The following is a 17,476-nucleotide window of genomic DNA, read 5'->3' on the forward strand; positions in this document are numbered from 1 at the left end:
TGTAATAGACCTCAGAACAGCGTCAGTTTTTCTAGTACTTTGATTCATAGTCCACATTGACTCTGTTACTTCAAAGAATGGAGAATTTCAGTTTATTTGTTCAAAAATAAATTTAACAGAGTTAGGAACTTCTTATTTTCCACCATGCATGCGGGAGAAGAGGAAAACAATTTGACAGAGAAAAGTCACTACTGCTTATAGAGCTCAGAAATCTACAGAAGTCAGCTGTAGTCTTAGGCACGAAATTATCAATTAAGACAGTCAGTCAACGTTATGTTTGGAGGTTTCCTTTTTTTTCCACAGAACATGATAACTTCTAAAGTCGTTGAAATATTTTTTAAAACTATACTTCCAAGGACAGATATGTAAAAACAGTAAAAAACAAATTGGTGACAGTTATGAGTATCCACATATATCTCGATTTACACTGGAAACAAGACTGATACTCTTATAAAAGTTCTTAGTTTAACAATTTATCAAATAGTTCCTTTAAACCAGTTGTGTGACAAGGAAAGATCTCCCTCCATCTGTAGCTGCAGAGAAATAGGGACATCTCTATCTGTTAATTATGGAAACTTGCACTTTTAAGGACATGTTCCAAAATTTCACTAATTAGCATTATAAGCAAAAAATTTGACCTGTAGAGTCAACTTTACTGGCAGAAATGGAGAGGGCAAAAAAGGATTTTACTTAATAGAGAGGAGCATATAGAGTTTTTCTTCCATAACCTCATACACATTTAAAAGTCATTTCCATTACTTGATTTCCTGAGCTTTATAAAGACACCTTATTCTGGAGGAGGAAGTCCATTTTGCCTGCAGTTAGTGGACATACGTGAAATATTTGAATTGAAATGGAACAGTCTCTTTAGCTTGGCCCTAGTGGTTTTACAGCGAAGATAAAATGAATTTGATTAAGTGAGTAATCTGTTCTCAATTGTTAGATAGCATGTGTGTGAGAGAGAGAGAGAGAGTGTGTGTGTGTGTGTGTAGGAACAGTTTTTAAAACCTGACACTTAAATACAGTGAAGCATTGTTACAATGCTCAGAATTTTCCCCCTCAGTTGAAACCTTGAATTTTTTTGTAAGATCAAGTACATTTTTCATTGGTCTGCCTTTTTTTCACCATGCATATATATTTAGGAAATCTAAAACCTAGTGTCCTTGGAGCTTCTTCAAGCATATGTGGGGAAGTATTAATTTTTTGTAGAGAATAGGGCCATTTTCCACCTTAAAGAGTAATGTCAGTTATCACTGTTATGCCATCATTGTTTTGTGCAAATATGTGCAGAGATAAGGGGAGAGTTTGATATGTATGTTCTATGAATCCTTTGATAATAATGAACCTTTTTTATAACTGGGTTTGGCCATATTTATTTCAGAGGGTATTGTGTTCTCCTAGGCTTTCTTTTTTAGATTTCATCTCTTAAAAATGGGTAATTTGAGCCCTCTTTTATTTCTCTTTCTATTATTTTTCCATAAATGAACCTCATTAGTTGAATACTAACAACTCACTTAAGAATGCCAACTGAAGTTAGTCATCTATTTTTGTTTCTTTCTAGGCTCTAGAGTTGCCTGGATTACCAATGTCAGCTCGTGCCCTTGGAAGGGAATACAGGAATAAACTCATGTCCAGGTTTTAGAATGATGAAGAGTTAGTCCCTAGACTGCTGCTGCTTATTATTATTACCTATTCACATTCAGTACTATTTACATAAGTCTGACTTATTGTAAAAAGATGACTAATCAATACATTAATTTTAAGTATATTTAAATTGGATAGCACACAGATAAAAATCCAATTAGGCTGTTAGTCAACATAGTTGACATTCCAAGATTAGTTAACTCTATTCACGATTCTCTGAAATTACTCCTAAAATATTTTCTTGTTTATATAACAGAAAATGACTGGCTGAGAAAGTATTTGCTGTTTTTCTTTGAACCTTGGGACAAAGTCCATGCTTATATTCCGTTTAGCCACAGTGGTAACTGAGAGGTGAGCCCATGCTGCCCGTTGAAGTGGACCCTATCAGATGTGGTAGACAGAAAGAAGAGTGAAGTGGGCTTGGGGACTGGAGTCAGGAGACGTGGGCTTCTGACTCTGCCATTGCTCCACTGGGTGACTTTTTCCTTCCTCTGAGATGCCCTGTATGATTTAGCCATTAGATGCCCTAGGCACAGTGCCTCAAGCCCACGATCCTTTTAGGGGCCCATGAAGATGTTTTACTTCTTGCAACAAGCAAGTTCCATACTTTGACTGCACTGGTATAAAGACAGATATAACCCAGAATATATTCATCTTTATACCAATGCAGTCATAAAATATAATTTCTATTATACACACACATATATATTTTTTTATTTTTACAGAGGGAGGAGCCTGTGAAGACAAAAGTGCCTGGGGCCCACGAAAGCCATACTGCGGCCCTCTCTCCGGTTTCCCATTTCTTTGCTTTGTAAAACGAAGGTATTGAACTGGATGATCTGTGGCTCAGTTAACGGCTCCACGGAGTGGGTGGAGCCACATTGCAGTAGGACTGACCACAGCTACTTTCTTCTAATTTTAGTCACCAAGAAATGATTCTATAGTAGGTTAAAAATAAAACACTAATTTGCACTAGGGAGAAGTAAAGAGAGCGAAGCTCATGACCCATGGAGAATGTGTATTTGTCTTCTTCCCAAAGGCTTCGTCTTGAAATAGAGTTCTGATCTACCATAGTTTTAAGTCCAGACACCAAGATGGTCTTTAGTCAATAACAAAGGCTCTTAGAAACAGGCTTAAAATACCAGACAGCTTGTACAAACATCTCCTTAAAATAAGTTTGAGGGCCTCCCTGGTGGCGCAGTGGTTGAGAGTCCGCCTGCCGATGCAGGGGATACGGGTTCGTGCCCCGGTCTGGGAGGATCCCATATGCCGCGGAGCGGCTGGGCCCGTGAGCCATGGCCGCTGGGCCTGCGCATCCGGAGCCTGTGCTCCGCAACGGGAGAGGCCACAACAGTGAGAGGCCCGCATACCGCAAAAAGAAAAAAAAAAAAAAATAAGTTTGAATTTAATATGCACATTTATCTAAGGATGGCTCAAACTAGCATCTGAGGACAGGGGCGCGACACCCAGTGCCAGTGTCCTGTGTAAGTTCAGACACCTCAGATCCAGCGTCTGCTGTGGCTCTAAGGACTCATGCATGTCATCAATCACAGGAGAGTCGGATTCACCACCCTGCCCAGAAATAGCACGATTCTGGAGGTTTCTTCATAGATGATGAAGTGAAACGGCCGGTCCACTTTGATGATGGGAGGCATGGAATAAGCAGTGATTTCTGACAGGGTTCCCGCCACCGCCTCTGTTCCTTCTTCATCCACCTCAATCATTGCTCTTTGTAAAACCTGGAAAAGGAAATACATGGAAGGCCGTTTGTGTGCCAGTGGAGATGAGGGAATTAATTGAGCCCCTGGACATTCTGTGTTACTGTCCTACCCACGGGGCCATGCTCTCAGGATTTAGTGGTCCAGGGCTCATCTGTGCAGAGAGGAATGGTCTGAAGTCGCCCCAGCGACTGCCTTAGAAGCCCGCAAAATACCAGGAAACACCAGGAACCGATTGTGAAATTCATTCTGGGCAGGGACCCAGGGACTCTGTGGCTGGCCAGTTCATGCACACATGCATCAAATGAACAAATACTTATTTAGCATGTACTTTGTGCTACTGATTTCTGAGCTGAGCTGGTGTTCCTCCTGGAAGGTTTTCAATCTGCCTGGAACCCCTGAGAACTTTGACCTTCCTTCTGGCAGGCTAGGTAGGGGCAGGGTTGTGGTTAGTCTTCTGTAGCAGCTTCCCAGCACCTGGTACTGCTCTGAAGTGGTCCCTGGGGCAAGCCCCTGGGTCCCTGAAGTCTTCCTGAACTCTGGTGGCCTGTATTTAGGCCACCTGTTGTGTTTGCGAGGCCCTCTTGTCCAGGAACCTCATGTGATGTGAGTGACGGACCTGAATAATTATTATAAGAGGCAATATGATAATAATTCCTACTGTTTTGTAGGGGTATTTCAGAGGGGGTTTCCACAAGGGGTGGGAAGTTAGCCAGATAACCTCTGGGGCTTTCTTTCATCTTTAAAGTGGTGCAGTTTCATGGAATTTTGAATGAATCTGTGAACCAGTTCCATTTTGGGATAAATTTCTCCTTGAGCACTGGGAGAGAAGAGAGAGAGCTCTCCATATGAGAGATTAAATTAGTTGAACAGATGTTTTAAAAAGTAGCTCCAAATTCTTAAAACATCCAACTTGGGCGCTGTTTCAATTCTTTTGGAATTTTAATCTAATTTTCTACTACAACTTGGCCTTTTATCAACATTAAATGGTATATAAAAATATTTGTTGGTTTGGGCCCCAGTGGAAGATCCTGACTTACCTTGGATACTTTAAGATTTCTTTCAGCAACTGAGAGATCACTCAAGTCAGCCCAGGGTGAGAAGATTCTTCTGATTCCCATCTGTTTAAGCAGCTCATGCATCTTATACTTCTGGTCTAACTTGAACTTTGGAAAGAAAACTTCCATTTTTCTGTGGTACAAGTACATATAATGGTGAACTGTAGACAAAAGCCATAGATTCTGAACACTAAAAAGGTCACACTTTCTTTTTACCTTCCCCCAAGATTATTCCCACTAACAAGTCTCCCTCAGTTGACTAGAGCTCATTCTGTTCTTTTGTAATGAATGGTCTGACTCAGAGAAGAGAGCTTCAGCTTCAGGGAGCCAGTTTTATTTCCCAGCCAATGACTCACATTCTCTTTAGCAAAGAATGCCACACTTTGTATCCATTTCCCTGGGTTTTAAAAACAACCCCAAACCAACCAAATAGCTGCTGCCATCTGTCCTGCAGACTCCAGGCTGTTTTCAATACCCAGATTACAGAGACCCCCCAGGATTTTAGGAGAACCTTAAGAGTCTGGGGATGGACGAGGGGAGGGGAGTGAAGGGAATTTTCAACCCCCTACCTATTTTTAGCCAGAGAAACTCCAATATTATCTACTTTATATATATATATATATATATATATATATATATATATATATATATATATATATACACACACACACATATATAATATATATATTCACACACAATGGAGTTTTTTGTTTAGAGAGATGAGTTCTGTGGCTCAAAAGTAAAAAGAATGAAAACTACTAATTGGTACTAAATTAGTCTTAAAGAAGTCCCAATGTCTTAATCTGTGAAGTACAGCCAAAATACCAATACCAATTTCACAATGTTCTTCAGAGAAGTAAATGAAATTATATATGTTAAGCACCCAGAACAATGTCTCGTGTAGTTTCCTCTTGCTCCCTTCATCCCCCCCACCTCTCTCTCCCTCCCTCTCTCCCTCCCTCCCTCCCTCTCCCTCCCTCCCTCCGTCTCCCTCCCTCCCTCCCACCTTCTCTCTCCCTCTCCCTCCCCCTCCCTCCCTCCCACCTTCTCTCTCTCCCTCTCCCTCCCCCTCCCTCCCTCCGTCTCCCTCCCTCCCTCCCTCCTTCTCTCCCTCCCTCCCTCCCCCTCCCTCCGTCTCCCTCCCTCCCTCCCTCCTTCTCTCCCTCCCTCCCTCCCCCTCCCTCCCTCCTTCTCCCCCTCCCTCCCTCCCTCCTTCTCTCTCTCCCTCCCTCTCCCTCCCTCCCTCCCTCTCTCCCTCTCCCTCCCTCTCTCCCTCTCCCTCCCTCTCCCTCCCTCCCTCCTTCTTCTTTCTCTCTCTCTCTCTCTCTCTCTCTCTCTCTCTCTCTCTCTCTCTCTCTCTCTCTCTCGGAGCTGGGCCAGGCTGTCGGGCTGGAATATAACTGAGGACATGACATGCCTTGGAGACCGATTTATAAATGTATCCCCCCAAACATTTGTTGAAGGCTTATGATGTTTGAGTGCCATGCTAGGCTCTAAGGATTTGAAGGGAAAGAAGAAGAATGAAGATAAAATGGACACTGAAGACCTTTAGCTGGACTCCTCTGTGTCAAATGCCGGAGTGACAGGATTCAGGCGGCATCGCCGTGGACTCCTTCCTGGCGCTGCCTTCCTCCCACCCCAGTAGGTGGATTAATTTATTCCACAAGCATTTGCGACCCTGCTCTGTGCTTCCGACGCTGCTCTCCGCACGCGGCCCCCTCCCCCGGTCGTCTCAGCCAGTCTCATGGTTCCATTTACGTGCTGCCGACTCCCCAGCCCGGACCTCACCCTGCACCCCAGATCTAGCTGCCTTCCTGACATCTCCGCCTGGATGTCTAATAGGTATTTCTGATCCAGATGTTTCCGACTGAACTTTTGAACTTACTGCTCGGTGCCGTGTGCCTCCTACGGTCTCCCCTTTCAGTAAATGGCAAATCCTTCCTTCCCGTTGCTAAGGCCAAAAACTTTGCCTTCACCTTTGACTCCCCTCTTTCCCTCTCTGTCACCCGCATCCAGTCCGTTAGCCGATCCTGTCACCTCTGGCTTTGTCACATATCCAGGACCCCACCGCTCCCCGTCACTTCCACGGCCGCCACCTGCCGAGCATCCTGACCTGGGTGGCGACGCTGACCTCCTGGCTGGTCCCCTTGCCCCTCCCACCTACCCCTAGTGTCTCTTCTCAGCACGGGCCATACTGCTCCTCTGCTTGGCGCCAGTGGTTTCTCGTCTCCCTTGGCCAAAGCCCGAGTCTTTTCCGGGGACAGTAACGTACAGTCCCGGGCGACACCTGCCGCCTCTGCGACCTCATCTCCAGCTGCTGGAGCCTCACCGGCTGCCTCGCTCTTCCTTGAACCCAGTAAGCACAGTCCCGTGCCAGCACTTTCCCACTTCTGCCTGTAACTCTCCTCTCCCCCAGCGTGCCCTCCGAGTCCTCCATCCCCTTAAGTGTTCGCTTACCGCTATCTTCTTGGCCAGGCTTTCCCTGGCGCCCACCTGCACCCCGCTGGTGCCCTCATCACTAGCACGTGAGCTCCGCGAGGGCTAGCATCGTGCATGCGTCCCAGTGCCTGGCACATGGGAGAAACTTGATAAGGGCTGGTCGAGTGAATGAACGAGCCAGGCGCTGGGAGAGATGCTGATAGAGGGGGAAACAGGACAAACGCAGCCCCTGACACCGGGGAGCCCGCAGCAGGCTGGGCTGGGACGGGCACAGGACGAAATTGTGGGTGCCCGTAGGGAGGGGCCGGCTGAGCTGGAGCAGGGCGACGAGGGAGCTGTACCTGGTTTTCATGTTCCTGAGCCACGTGTCCACCAAATCTGTGGTCAAGTAGTCCTCAAGGGCCAGGTGGTCACCTATCCTTCCCATGAGGACCACCAGCATGGTGGCATTTCCTCGGTAGGGCAGTTTGAGAACGTGGCAACGAAAATTCTTGTCAAAAGTGGAGGCAAACTTGCCTGCCCTGTACATCATGGGCACCTTGACTGCCTTGTACTTGTCCAGGTAGAAAGTGTCTGTCTCGGTGAGGACAGGGTCAAAAGGGGTCAGCCATTTCCCTGAACAGATAAGAAAGAAACTTGTTGCAGAAACCGCCCTCCTCGAAAGCATCGTTCCTGCTAAAGTAATAAAGGGCCAGTGTTCTATCCCCGTTCCTGCCCAACTAGGAAAGGCATCCTTATCAGGTTTGTTTTGACCGCAGCTCAGGCGGCCAAAATAAATTCCCCAAAGATCAGCCTTTCGAAGGCTTCTTTCCCAGCTGGCAAAACCTGGATCCATCCAGAGGCCCTGTTGGAATCACACACAAAAGCACGGAGATATCTCCTTATGACCGCACCCCCGCTTCCCTCATTGTTTTGGACAAAACACTGAGTGTTTTGAGTGAACGTTTGTTTGAGTGAACAAAAGTCACTCATTCCAGCTGTAGCCCAAAGGACCCACTTCCTTCTACACTTGCTCCCTTGTGGTTGGTTAGCTCCAGCCTAGAGAAGACTTCAGGCCTGTCCCCAGCCCTGTCTGCAGGAGGGGCCCTCTGACCACCACTCTGTCTAGTGCACACCGTGTGCAAACAGACGCCACAGTGGCAAAAGTGATGACATTCCCACACGTCCTGTGCTCGGTGAGGCTCTGAGGGCAGGGGACCCTGGCTGACAAAGAGCCACGCGACCCAGAGGAGGCTGCCAGAGTGCGGGCGCATGACTCTACACACTGATGTCTGTCTGGCCTGGCTGACTGGAAGCATGTCCTCCTCCCGGACTTTGCCAGTCCCCTAGTGTCACCTTCCTGTTACAACTGTGGCCACACCAGTCCAGTCCTCCACGAGAGACGCAGGATGGAAAGGACCCGGGATGAGCGTGTCAGGAGGCCCTCGTCTGAGTTTGGCCTCTGCCATTTATCATGTGATCTCTCTGAGCCTCAGTTCCTCTCTATAGTAGGTGGCAGTGTCTGCATTTTCTATATCGAGAATACGAGGACAAGGGACTTTGTCACTTGCCCCAGGTCACAAAAGTAGTGCGTGAAAGAGCCAAGATGCAACCCTAAACCTCTCAGATGATATGCCTTTTTTTAAAAAAAATGACGCAGAGGGTTCCCCGTGTCAGAATGTCAGAGGAGGGCTGTGTAGACATGCTTAGAAAACGTAAGCCCTGCAAGCACCTGGGCCCCCAGGGCAGGGGCATCAAGTGAAAACATTGTCTGGCGCTGTGCCTGGTACGTCCTACGTGTTCAGTGTATGTTTCACCCTGTTTGTAAAACCTGAGAACAACATGCTCCTAGGAGATCATTTGGCCTCGACCGTACACAGGCCCGGCAGGAAAGGAAGAGACAGGCGAAGAGAGCCGTGGCTCTGGCAGAGCGAGCGTGATCAAAGTACCTTTGAGCAAGATGTAATCCACAAGGATTAGTTTGGTGTCAGGATTAATCTCATCAAACAGTCTGGGAATCCTCCCCTGAGTCTCTTTGTTAATGTGAAGATTCATGAGCCCTTTGGCCTGGGAGGCGTTGCGAAAATTTATAGTCACACACTGCGTATCGAAATACCTCTTGGCGAAACTGAGGAAGGTCTCTTTGACATCAAAGTCCTCGTGGATGAAGGCGAAACTCCCCTGGGTCAGGCCCAGCTCCGGGGTGTGGGAGAGGCTTTCTCGGAGCTGCTTGAAGAGGGCAGGCAGGCGCGGGGGCCGGGTCTGATTCAGGGCCTGCAGGCGGAGCCCCGTCTCCAGCTGGGCTCTGCTCTGTCCCCTGGCCCCCAGGGTCAGGGCTGCCATGGCCGAGGCCAGGCCGAGCGGGGAGAAGACCACGTTGCCGTCGTGCCTCATGGAGATCTTACGAAGCAGGCTGAACCCCAAGTTGGAGGTCTCCCCAGAGAGCTTCGGCCAGTCGGCCGTCCGCCAGGGGGCGCCCTCGTCCTCCGGCAGGACCCGGCCCCCCTCGCTGCTCTCGGTCTGGGCCCTGGGGGTCGGCAGAGTCTTCAGTCCTGCCTGGGCCTCTGGTGAGCGGGTACCAGGGCTGGAGCCGGGTACCAGCCACACCTGGGCCAGGAGGCAGGGCAGCAGGAGGCTCCGCACCGCCTGCATCTGGGCAGCGTGGAGGCCCGGGAGGCTTCGCTTTGGCAGCAAGGCTTCCTCGGGAGAAAAGAGGGCAGAGATTATTGTCAACGGCTGATGCACACCTCCTCCCTGTGTCCTGGTACAGCTCCTCCAGTGACCCGCTTCCTCCCTGGGGGACGGGGCTTAGCTCCCCGAGCCCTGCCTCGGGGACACCCTGAGCAAGTAGGGGTACCATTTGTCACCTGAGTGGGGGGAGCATTATTTCACAGGGTGAAACCGCCTCGGGTTTCCATCCAGGGCCGCGCCCTCGGGCAGCTCCTAGTCTCCCCCAGCTTTCCCCAGTCATCCCACTTCCTCCAGGGGGGCGGCAGGCAGCCAGGAAGAGGGGGATGGAAGAGGAGGCGGTCTGGGTGCCCGGCCTCACTGGGTGCGGTCAGAGCAGCGGCCGGAGTCAGGAGGTCTTCCCAGGCTTTTACTGGTCTGCTTCGTTCACTGCCCTTGATCGCTAGACGATACGGCAGCCCGTCCAAGCCGAGCTGCGGGGACCTGGACCTGGGGACATGTTTGCCTGGGGACTTGGAGGGTCTGGGTGGCCATCGGGGCAGGGCAGGGGGAAGTGCTGAGTTTGCCTGATTGGGTGGTGGGATCCCCCCTGCGGCTCCCCTAGGGCCCTCCAGCCAGCCCTGGGACCCCGTTACAGAGTTCCTCTTAGGAGCTCCTGCCTTCACTCTCCCTGGAGCTCCCCAGCACAGAAACAGATAACGAGCTGACTCACACCATGCGAGCCTGGGCTAAGCTCCCCTTGGACGGTCTCATCTCATCCTCACTGCGACCTGTGAAGTGTGTCCTCCTCTCACTGCCCCGAGGCTGCCTATTCTAGTGGGGCCAGCCTTCCAGCACAGGCGGTGGGTCTCCAAACGCCACGCTCGCCCCCACTGCCCCCCACTCTGGCCTCCCTCACATCCTTGGGCCCCGAGGCTGGCTCCTGGGCACCTGTACAGTTTCCATCTGAATAAACCCCTGTGTGCTGGGCTGTGCCACCTGCCTGTCTCCACACACGGTTCCTGGTGCTCAGCTGACACCCCCAAGCCTGTGTCCCAGAGGCTGTCTGGAAGGTCACCAGGATGCACCCTCACCCTCCTCTGCCTACTGGACCCACTGCCCCAGGAGGGTCTCTTTGGGGGCAGGACCACTCAGCCCAGTGCCCGCGGGGCAGGCGAGGCCGCAGACCTCACGGGAGCTCCCGTCAGCAGAGACCCTCATTCTCAGGCCACCTGTAGCAAAATGCGGCGACAGGGTGAGGTTGCCAGGCCTCTTCTCCCTGCCGCAGGGGACTTTGTCCTCACCTGTGCCGGCTACAAAGTGACCCCTGGCCCCAGGACTCAGTGCGTTGCTCTTTGCTTTTGCTAAAGGGCGCCATAGGATCCGGGGCTTCATTCCCTCCACAGCTTCAGTGGCATGACCTTACTCAGTGAAATATTCCTGCTGTTTTCTAGCTGTCAGCGTTTAGGAAACTCTGTCCGATTCTAAACGGCAAGCCTGCCTTCAGTAGGTCACGCCAGCACTGCACATGCTGGGTGAGTACCTCCTGGAATGTACCACACGCACCCAGGTTCATGCCTTCATTATATCACAGGATATAGCACCCCTTTGTAAATTAATCCCACAGCAGGACACTCCAGAATTCAGAATCACTTCTGTCTCTGACAGCCATCAGGAAATGATCCCAGCACAGCAAGTAGATGTCACCCCTTCTGACTGCTAAGTCTCTCCTCGAAGCTCCACCTTCAATCTGGAGTGGCAGCCCAGGAATACACTGGGCGGCCCTGCACGCTGCTTACCCGGCAGTCCCATGCATCCCCTAGGGTCTTTGTTCATCTACAGAACGGTACAGAATCTGTGTGCAGGGGGCATCCCCTCAAACACCAGGGTGCAGCCGAGGATGCCGTGAGCGAAAAAGAATGGAGGACACCTGATTCAGAATGGAGTCAGGAATCCATGCAGGGTGGGCGCTCATGCATTCCCGCTCGTCTCAACATTCATGATCAGCAGGAAGAAGGAAGCTTTTCGCACACCTTAGTAACGGCAAACCACCCACGCTTGCTGCCAACAAGAAACCACCATGACTCTGAACTCCCATTCTCCTCCAATGAACTTTGGTTCAAAACAACACTCCCCAGCTTCCTCCCTGAACCTAGTAAAAGCCAACCTCGCCTTTGTCTCTTTGGGACTTGCCTATGGTTTGCCATAGTTTGTTGGTCCCGAATTGCGATTCCTCTGCTATTCCTGAATCAATTAATCTTCGCTTAATCTTAACTGCCATTAATTTTGTTTAAGGATGACACAAGGATGCAGCATCCCAAACAGAACCCGAGCAGTAAGAAATCAACCACTTACCCACCACTTCTCAGCCCTGAACAGACCTGGAGCAGCAACTCTACCCCCAGATCTGGAAGCAGGGGAAACTTTCTTGCCTGGGCAGACAGGTCCCTGGGAAGAAGGCCAGGGAGTCGTGTGGGGCTTGCACAGTGAGTGTGGTGGGCGTGAAATCTCAAGCCTTAAAAGCCTCTTCCTGGGGACTTCCTTGGTGGCGCAGTGGTTAAGACTCCATGTTCCCGAGGCAGGGGCCTGGGTTCCATCCCTGGTCAGGGAACTAGATCCCACATGCATGCCACAACTAAAAGTTCATGCCATAACTAAGGAGCCCGCCTGCCACAACTAAGATCTGGTGCAACCAAATAAATATTTAAAAAAATTAAAAAAAAAGAATCCCTTATGTTAAAAAAAAAAAAATCTCTTCCTCTGGCCTCCTGCAGAGGAAGCCCCCTATGTCTACAACACGCCTCTTACCTTCCCCCCGCACCCTATCCAGTCCAGGAATGAGGGCTCGGCACTGCCTAGGTTCCCACCCCCTCCCCTTGGAACCCGCTTAGAGAGGACAAGAAGGTCTTCTCTCCCCACCCCTCACGAGGCAGACGCTGTGAAGCCTCCCTTTAATCCGCTGCCTCTTACCAGTGAGGTGCCGCCAGGTGCCTGGGAAGGTCCTTCATTCAGGGCAAAGACAGGAGGTTAGGGCTTGCAGCCGAAAGCGTGCAGCAAATATTTGCTATTCCAAAGGGTGATCCCTCGAGGGACTGTTACTGATTAACATCCCGCTTGGAGATGGTGGCATTTCTGGAAAAGCCAAGATGGAGAGGTAGGCTTCCCATAATCCCCAGCTGCCCCTGCTGGTCTCGGAGAGACAGCAGAGAATGGTGGCCCGAAGCAGGATCTCGGTTCCCTGCCCAGGAGCTGCACCTGGGCAGCCTGGGTGAAGAACCAGGAATCCTAGCCACTAGACCACCAGGGACTGGAGGCTAGAAGCAAAGTTCCCTTGGCTCTTGCCCCATTTGAAAAATGAATTTCTCAAGGAGGCAAAAACAGGTACAAAGTTTATTATCAGAGACACAGCATAACATGTGGGAGAGCACACAGAGAAACAGTTTATTTAAGACAGAAGCAAGGCAGAGATACACACCTGGAGAGAAAGAGTGTGACACCCTCCCTAATGAGGAGAGTGCAGTAAAGAGGTGATTCAAAGCACTTATGTAGGACAGTTCTTCTTTGTTTGCCTTGGGCCAATTACCTGGTTTCTTTTTTCACGCCTGCCCTGCCCTAGAACCCTCCCCAACAGGCGCGCACCGCTTTGAGCTAAGCTGGATTCCAGCGCAGAGGCCTGTGGGTGCATGTCCACACTTAGTATGGGGTGGCTCCCCCTCCCTTTTGATTCCCAAGGAGCCTTCCTGCACATGTGCAGAACGGGAGGTTTCCTTGACCTCAGGAGTGGTCATTTATCTCTTTACTCCAGCAGAGCTCAGCTCCTGCCACTAACTTCGTCCTTGGAGTGTCTGGGGGAAAACAAAGCTTCAGTTTTACTCTACTTGACAAACACCAGCTGTCGGGCCCAGGGGCCCCTCCATCTCCTACCTCACTGCAACCCTGACTCTGAGGGCAATTCCTCCACGAGAATCTGTATCTCAATCCAGGCAGTGCCCTAGTAAGATCCAGCTCCTTGCGGGATGCAGCTGCTACAGGCACTGAACACCTCATGTGAAGGGAGGGCTGGATCCCACAGAGGCCTCCTGGATCCCCAACCCAAGGCTGTTGGGGGGCGGGCGGGGGCAGAGATGATTAAGACCTGGTCCCCCGCCAACCAAGGAACTTTCAGTCCAGTAGGAGAGACAGACCGGTAAACTACCACCAGCCATACAGAGCCTATTTCAAGGTCAACTTACAGCTTCACCAGGTTGATGGACTTATGAGACTGGAATCCTCAAATACCCAAAGGCAAGGCTAACGTAGACCCTTTAAGACAAAATCTCGCAGACCTATTAGACTCTCCTTTTTATAATATAAATATTTTATGTGCCTCTTACTACCCTGAAGTGAAATTTGTAGTTAATAGAACCTACCCACAAAGTTAAAAAAAATAATAATGCTTTATAATATGGAGGGGAAAAAAGGAAACTATAAGAAAATAATGTTTCTTTTAGTATGTAAATGCTCTGGCATAACTACACTAGAAGAGGCAGCGATGCCATCAGATGTGGGACAAGTTGGAGAGTTCCCTATATCCTGCACACCTGTTGTACTGGCCATTCCACTCTACAGCCAGGATTACTTCCAGTGATGTGGTTTTCTGTAATGGTGAGTCATGCTCAGTTCCTGAAAAACAAAATATAAATCTTCCTCTGATTTGTCTTCATAGAAAATTCAGTGGGAATTAAAACCTTGGGGGGAAATGCTGTTTTTATATGAAATAAAACACCCGTGGGACTGTGAGAGTCTAGACTCAGATCATTTATAAATGGGTTTTCACCTGTATGGACTTGCAGTGGGACACTGGACTCACGTGGGACCTGGGTCGCTTCACTGTGATGGACAGGCCTGCATGTTCCAGGACGTCTGGCATCTCTGGCCCTCACTCACTAAATGCCAATATCACCCCTCCAAATCCTTGTGGAAATCAGAAGTGCCCCAACAAATTTCCAGAGTATTCCTTTGAGGCAGTACCCGCTCTGTTGAGAAAGTCAAAGTGAGGGGAGGAGATGGACGAGGCTGGACGGCGGGGGTTCTTGGGTCAGACAGCACGGGAGTTGATCTCAGGGTGTCAGCAGCGAGAGGCGGCTTGAAGCGAGATCTTAGTTCCCTGCCCAGGAATTGAACCTGGGCCACCTGGGTGGAAACCAGGAATCCTAACTGCTAGACCACCTGGGGCTAGTGGCTAGGAGTACAGCCCTGGCTCTTGTCTTCTTTGAAGACAAGAATTTTACAAAAAGACTGAGGCTGTAAAACAGGCGCAGAGCTTATTAGAAGCTTATTAGAAGCATGTGGGGGGGAGCACACAGAGAAGCAGTTTATTTAAGACAGAAGCAAAGCAAAGCTACACACCCAGAGAAGGGTCTAGGCGTCCTCACTAATGAGTGGTAAAGCGGTTGTTTAAGTCGCTTACATAGGGGCCGTCTTCTGGGTCTTTGTTTTCCTTCGGCCAATCATCTTGCTTCATTTCCCATATCTGATCTGACCCAGGGCCTTATGCAATATGCGCGTGCATCTTTTAGCCAAGATGGATTCCAGCACGAGGGTCTCTGGGAGATGGATACACATATTATGGGATAGTGCCCCCTCCCTTTTTGACCCTTGAGAAACTTTTCTGTGCATGTGCAGTCGGGGAGGTCTTGACCTCAAGAATGAAAGATGTGGTCATCTTATCTTTTTACTCAAGCAGAGCGTAGCTCCTCTCAGCTCCTGCCGTCCATTTTTTCCTTGCAATGTCAGGGGGAGACAAGCTCCAACTTGCTCAGCCTGACAAACTCCAGCTGCTGAGCCCAGGGCCCTTCTAGCTCAGAGTCAGCTTTGCCTTCCCATCCCTGGAGTTCTGCAGCTGAGTGGTGGCTGCAGCGGGCCGCCAGGAGGCAGGGGCTGCTTCCTCCCGGCTGGGGGAGTGTCATCTCGGCCAAATGTCTGGGAGGAACCAGTGAGCATGGAGGCTGCGGAGCACGGCGTTCACAGGGGCTTCAGAGGTACCATAAAAGTCATCGTGGAGCATTTGACCATCTGGGATGACTTTAAAACTGCTGCCAGGATTTCAGAAATGGATCTTTAAAAGGAAGGCAGCAGAATGCATTGGAAAGAGTGTAAGGGCCTGTCAGACACCCTGGGCTTGAATCCTAAGTCCTTCAAATTCCTAGCTGCTGGACCTTGGGAATGTAACCTAACCTCTCTGGACTTGCTTTTCCTCTTCCATAAAATGGCCCAAACTGTGCCTCTGGCCCATGAGTATCTCAGCAGCACCCAGGAACCAGGAAGTCAGTGGGTAACACTGTTTCTAAGGTGGTGGGTCCTGGCTCTCAGGAAGGGTGGCTCAGAAGTTCTCTACCTTCAGCGAGAGTGTGCCCTGCACGGCTCCCAGCAGGTCAAGCTCAATGCCTGCCCCTGTACTGTGAGTTCTTTCACCAGCTGTGTGACCCCGAACAAGCTCCTTAACCTCTTCTTGCCTCAGTTTCCTGATCTGTAAAATGGGGCTGCCAGGGCTGAGCTGTTAGGACGGTCGTGAGGCTTAAATGAAGTCGTGCCTGTAAAGAGCTTGGTACCTGGTAGGAAGAGCTAATGAATGGTATTTGTTCTATGATTTTAGAGCCAGAATGAACCTCACAGGTAAGCCCAGACCCTGGATTTGGACTTGACAGAGGAGGAGCTACAGGCCCACAACCATTAAGGCCTTTCCTGCCCGTGTTGGTGCCAGAATAGAACCAGGCCACCTGACTTCCCGTTTGCATTTGATTTCAGCTTGTCACCAGCCTGTGTAGAGAGAGATTGGGAAAGATCTTATAGGAAGGCATGTGTTGACCAGAGTCACCTCAGGGGAGACAGTATAACCCTTCCCAGAACTCCCTGCAGGCAGGAAGCACAATGCTTCCCAAAGCCACCCCGGAACGGGGGTATCCAGGGGCTTCTGAAGCAAATTTGTCCTGGGACCCAAGGGGCTAAATGTCTGAAAAACAACTAGAGCTAGTTATTGGCAGAATCAGGCCAGGAAACAGAGAAACAGAGAGAAATCAGGGCACAGAGAGAACTGCAGTTGGTTTGCTCTGCGTGGATGAGATCAAGAGGAAAGCGTGGGCGGGTCTGAGGCGCAGAGGGAGAAAAGCAAAACTTCTCAAATGCTTGCGACACACACAGGTGTGGGACCAATGGCTCGCTGTTTGCCAAGCAGCCTCTCTCTCTCCCTTCCCCATGGGCCTGCTTTTTTGTAATTTACTTTTACTTTATGTTATTTATTTTTAGTTTATTTTTGGTTGCGTTGGGTCTTAGTTGTGGCTCGCGGGATCTTCGTTGCAGCATGCGTGCTCTTCACTGGCACGGGCTTCTCTCTAGTTGCGGTGTGTGTGGTTTCTCTCTCTAGTGGTGGTGTGCAGGCTCCAGAGTGCGTGGGCTCTGTCGTTTGCAGCGCGCGGGCTCTCTCATTAAGGCGCGCAAACTCAGTAGTTGTGGCACACAGGCTTAATTGCCCCGCGGCATGTGGGATCTTAGTTCCCCGACCAGGGATCGAACTGTGTCCCCTGAAATGGAAGGTGGATTCTTTACCACTGGACCACCAGGGAAGCGCCCCCCATGTGCCTTCTGATTCCCTGTTCCTGATCCAGGCTTCCTCCACCCTGGCTCATCGGGCTCTAGTGACACCTAACAAGATTGCTGATTGATCCCTTCTGTCCCCAGCGGTGCAAAGCTGATGGCCCAGGCAAGTTCGCTATGGTTGCCCTGAGAAGATGTGCTCAGGGCACTGGTCAGCGAGGTGGGGATAACTTCTGGGTAACTAGGGGTTTGACTAGTTAGCACCTAACAAAGCTTTCTTTCCTTGAGATGGACCCTTTGAGTGAGAGGGACATGATGATTAGTTTTCTTTAGTGGGTACAAAGAAACAGATGCTCAGAGAGGTCAGTTAACCTGTTCGAGAACACAGAGCTTGAATTT

General features: G+C 50.1%; 1 protein-coding gene across 3 annotated transcripts; it reads right to left on the minus strand.

The window, feature by feature from the left end:
* Positions 1-56: 56 nt before the first annotated feature.
* SERPINA10 (serpin family A member 10) lies at positions 57-12,648 on the minus strand. Of its 3 annotated transcripts, none has more exons than XM_081230043.1 (5): positions 11,861-12,648; positions 8,788-9,534; positions 7,201-7,474; positions 4,403-4,553; positions 57-3,383 (listed from the first exon to the last, which is right to left on the minus strand). In XM_081230043.1, the coding sequence occupies exons 2-5, from the start codon at positions 9,488-9,490 to the stop codon at positions 3,192-3,194; spliced, it is 1,320 nt and encodes a 439-aa protein (XP_081086169.1). In that variant the 5' UTR covers positions 9,491-9,534; positions 11,861-12,648; the 3' UTR covers positions 57-3,191. The 3 variants fall into 3 exon arrangements, with proteins under 3 accessions (XP_081086169.1, XP_081086167.1, XP_081086168.1); XM_081230041.1 differs by having other exon boundaries at positions 12,476-12,547; XM_081230042.1 differs by having other exon boundaries at positions 8,788-9,538; positions 12,476-12,539.
* Between the last annotated feature and the right edge of the window lie 4,828 nt (positions 12,649-17,476).

The sequence above is a fragment of the Mesoplodon bidens genome (assembly GCF_964165515.1).
Source record: "Mesoplodon bidens genome assembly, chromosome: 3".
In the NCBI taxonomy this organism is placed as follows: Eukaryota; Metazoa; Chordata; class Mammalia; order Artiodactyla; family Ziphiidae; genus Mesoplodon; species Mesoplodon bidens.

Bases quoted from the DNA above. Each gene is read 5' to 3' on its own strand.
- SERPINA10 (XM_081230043.1), bottom strand. From the start codon at position 9,490: ATGCAGGCGGTGCGGAGCCTCCTGCTGCCCTGCCTCCTGGCCCAGGTG. The intron at 7,475-8,787 runs GTACTTTGATCA...TTATCTGTTCAG, and splicing joins GGATTACATCTTGCTCAAAG to GGAAATGGCTGACCCCTTTT. The intron at 3,384-4,402 runs GTAAGTCAGGAT...TTCCTTTTCCAG, and splicing joins GAAATCTTAAAGTATCCAAG to GTTTTACAAAGAGCAATGAT.